The sequence below is a fragment of the Dipodomys ordii genome, unplaced genomic scaffold, assembly GCF_000151885.1.
Source record: "Dipodomys ordii isolate 6190 unplaced genomic scaffold, Dord_2.0 Scaffold94, whole genome shotgun sequence".
Taxonomy (NCBI): domain Eukaryota; kingdom Metazoa; phylum Chordata; class Mammalia; order Rodentia; family Heteromyidae; genus Dipodomys; species Dipodomys ordii.
Window position 1 is genome coordinate 4973030 of NW_012267310.1, and position 3671 is coordinate 4976700.

The 3671-nt window shown below is 54.6% G+C and overlaps 1 protein-coding gene across 1 annotated transcript in view; it reads right to left on the minus strand.

Annotated features, from left to right (window-relative positions):
• The window catches only part of Arx (aristaless related homeobox), a 9281-nt gene extending 7212 nt beyond the window's left edge, over positions 1 to 2069 (minus strand). Inside the window, exons 1-2 of the mRNA XM_013026468.1 lie at positions 1874 to 2069; positions 5 to 88 (exon numbers count right to left, since the gene is read on the minus strand). Coding sequence (XP_012881922.1) covers positions 5 to 88; positions 1874 to 2069 — 280 coding nt within the window. The remainder of the gene's footprint in view (positions 1 to 4; positions 89 to 1873) is intronic.
• Between the last annotated feature and the right edge of the window lie 1602 nt (positions 2070 to 3671).

Sequence of the window (3671 nt, forward strand, 5' to 3'; positions counted from 1 at the left end):
CGACCCCCGCCGGGGCCGTACAGGCGCCGCAGCTTGGGCGGCAGGTGCAGCTCGGCCTCAAACGGGGCGCTGCTGCCTTTGGGGGAGCCTGCGAGCAAGGGAGAAGGAGCGATCAGTGCGCCGGCCGGGCTCCCGGCGGGCCAGCCCGCCAGAACCGCTGCCCAGGGCCCAGCCTGCTGCGCTCCCCTCCCTGGGCCTCAACGCCACATCCGACTTTTCCACGATTGCTTGTTTTGTGCTTTTGTTTTTGCTTCTTCTTCTTGTTCCCCTTCCCCTCTTTTCCTCCTGCGTCCCTTGCCCTTTTCACTCTGCTCTTTATTTCCTCTTTACTTTCTCTTCCTGGTCCGTTCACACTTTCCCACTGCTTTCTTTGCTTCTTTTCTTTCTCTTGCCCCTCTTTGCACCCTCTTCTCCCCTCCTCCCCAGTCTTCCCTTTCCAGCCTTTTCTCTTTCTGTATGTTTTCCCTTCCTCTCTCTCCTTCCTTCTTTCATTCTTTTTTTTCCCCCTCTTCTTCCTTCACCCATTTTTTTTTCAATCCCTTCCCATTTCAGGGCAGAGTTGAAACTGAAAACGTTCAACAACTTAAAAACCAAATCACCACTACCCTAAAAACTTTGTGGGAGGCCTCTGCCCTCTCCAGCGCGGCCCGGGGCCCGGCTGGCCGCAGGGGCGCTGTCCCGCGGCGACCCCTGCGGGGCGAACGGGCTCTGTGGTCCCGGCGCCCAGCCCCGTCCCAGCAGCCCAAAGCGGGAAGGAGCTGGGGGCTTCTTGCACAGAAAAATGCAAAGAGAAATCATCCTGGCCAAAAGGTATTAGGGAAGGCCTGGAATGGAAAGCAGGAAGACAGAGGTGCAACAGACACAGGTCGCTCCTTCCCTTCTAGGAAGCGCCTGCAGGCTAAAGAGAGAGACAGAGTCTGAGCCAGAGACAGAGAAGGAGAGAGAAAAAGGGAGACAGAAAGCGATAGAAAAGGAAAGAAGCAATTTACTTTTAAAGGGTTCCCTCTCCAGCATGGAGCTGTCGAATTCCACGGTTGCGGCTAGACCGCTGCTTTTTAGATTTTTATTTCATTGTATTTTTTTTTAAAGAAAGCAATAGGTGTTTTTCCTCGGGACACCTCTGCACCCAGCTCAAAGCAAAACTTGAGTTTTACAGCTTTGGGGCAAAACGATCATTGTTCTGGAATTTTTCAAATCTCAGAAAAGAAGCCGCTTCCAACATCTCAACGGCTTGATTCTTTTAGGAAAAAAGAATGTAGCGGGGGGGGGGGGATAGCACCCAGAAGCCACACATTTCCTATTTTTCAAATACAATTTTAAGGGGAAATCACAAGGGAAATGTGGGGGGTTTTTTTGTAAAGCTTGGGCTTAAAAAGGTCATTAAGTAATGCATATTTTAAAAAAATACCGCGTATAAAGAAATCTTCCAAAGGGAAAAACCAAAGCTCACTCACCCCGGCTGGAGAGCCCCCCCCCATTCATCAGCTTTTGGGGTTCTTGCCTTCATTAAGTTGCGGCTATAAAGGTCTAAGCGGGGATCTGCTGTTTCTAAACTACCAGTCCTACTCAGCGAAAGCCTACCTAAAGCCACCCAGCTGGGTATTTAAACTACCTGATGACCGACACTGAGAATCTAAGGGTCCCCCAAAGCCAAGCTCGCCCTCCGCTCGTTCGGGAAGTACACAGGGAAGGAGAGACACCCCCTATCTCTCTCGTCGCTCTTTGAGGCGGCAGGCCTCAGAGTTATCTCGCCTTTTTTTTTTGAGGGGGGGTCTCCAAGTTGACAATCCCAAGGCCCCTGGCCCCCCGAACATCAAACATTTAAACCAGTGCCCAGCACCCTTTGCAGGTGCTTAACGGGCAGCCACCTTACCTTGCATGGCCTTTTCCTGGTCAGCGCGGCTGGCCAGCGGGGCGGGCAAGCTCTGCGCTGCTCCCAGCAGCCGCATTTTGCACGGGCTTCTCCGGCCCAGAATGCTGTCGATGCAGTAAGAGGAAAGCAAAGTTGGAGATTTACTTTTGCATTCGGGCCTCTCGGAGCAGCCCTCCTCCTGGTACTGATTGCTCATGGTTGGGGCTTTTTCCCTGGGCTCAGAGAGCGGACCGCTGCCTGCCTCTCCAGGCGGGTGGGATGGATGGGTGTGTGTTTGGGGTGGGGTTAGATGGCTGGTTATAACAGATATTAGTGCGATCTGTATGCCTCTCTGTCTCTCCGAGTTGCCGGCTGCCGGCTCCCGGCTCCCGCCCTGCTCGCAGCCCGAGCTCGCCCTCTGCGCTCCCAGGACAAGCGGTAACAAGTGTAGTGAGCCGCGGGCGCGGAGCTCTTGAGTCTCTCTCCTCCACGTGCTGAGAAGCGCTTTTTGATTGGCTCTCGCCAGAGGCCGGGCTGAGTCCGTCTGTGGGCGCGGCGCAAAGCCAGGACTGGATTTCAGAGGAGCCGGCAGAATGTGCAGGGGGGTGGGGGAGGTAGCAGCGAGCAAGCACCAGAACCAATGTTCCTTTTCTTTCTTTCTCTCTATTCTCCCCCCCCCCAAAAAAAAACCCCTAGCAACTTTTCAAATATGCCATCCTTTTCCTATAGTTCTTCCTTTAACTCTCAGAAGTAGCCCTGGCATGTGCGGATCCCAGGCCTGTGAGTGCCACCTAGGAGTCAGGCGCCCTTTCCCCAAAGCCCTGAGAACCTCGCTCCTCACAGGCGGAGGTTTGAGGCTCAAGTTCCGAGCAGAGTTGGCGTTTGTGTTTTCCAAAGCGGACGCGGGGATCCCAGGACAGGACGTGGACCTCAGCGGTGATCATTCGCTGTCGTCCCTAGGTCGGCTGGGCGGTGGGCCTCCCGCAGCAGACACGCGAGCGCTGCCTTTCTCTCGTGGCCCAGTGCCTCGCGCTGTGGATCTTCACCCACAACTGGCCCGTTGTTGCTTTGAACTCCTGCTTAACAATGTCTCCCGCAACTCATTGTCTTTTTTTTTTTTTTTAACGCCGGGATGAGAAAAGATCCACTGGAGACAAAGCTCTGTCTACGGCTCATGGCCTTCCCTGGGGCGCTCACCCGGAGGGAAGGGACGCGGGTCGTGTAAGATGGCGAGGAGGGGGGCCACTGAGCCCAGATTTAGGGGGAATCCTTTTTCTCCCACACACTCCTCACTCCTCTACATACGTCCCCAGCCACAGGAACCAGGAGGCAGTTGACCTTTGAATAGCGCGTAGGGAGTCGAACCCGCGGGGCAGGGTGGCCTGGCACGGGGGGGGGGCAGCTCTGATCTCGTTGAGTGAAAGGAACCAAGATTTAGCTTCCACCAAATCTAGACGCCTAATAGTTTGCATTCTCGTGATGGCTCCCATTTGCAAAGGTGAGAGAGGTAAGCCTTGGCAAGAGCGAGTTTTCTTTCCACGCAGCGCCCTGCATATCCCAAGCTGAGAACTAAGACCCCACTTTCCCTGAAGTTGGGTTGAACCTAGACAAGGGGCCAGCACGGAGCCCCTCCTTGCCTGAATTCAGGGCCCAGAGCCAGCTAGGACCTTGAATGCTGGCTGGGTGGGGATGAGGGTGGTGGGTGGGAGAGGGGTCAGGAAAGAGGAATCCACGCCAGGTTTTCCTCTCTCAGCCCCTTCAAATGTGTCAGAGAGAAAAGCGTTTTACAAAGGATTATACTTGAATCACTTACAGTCAG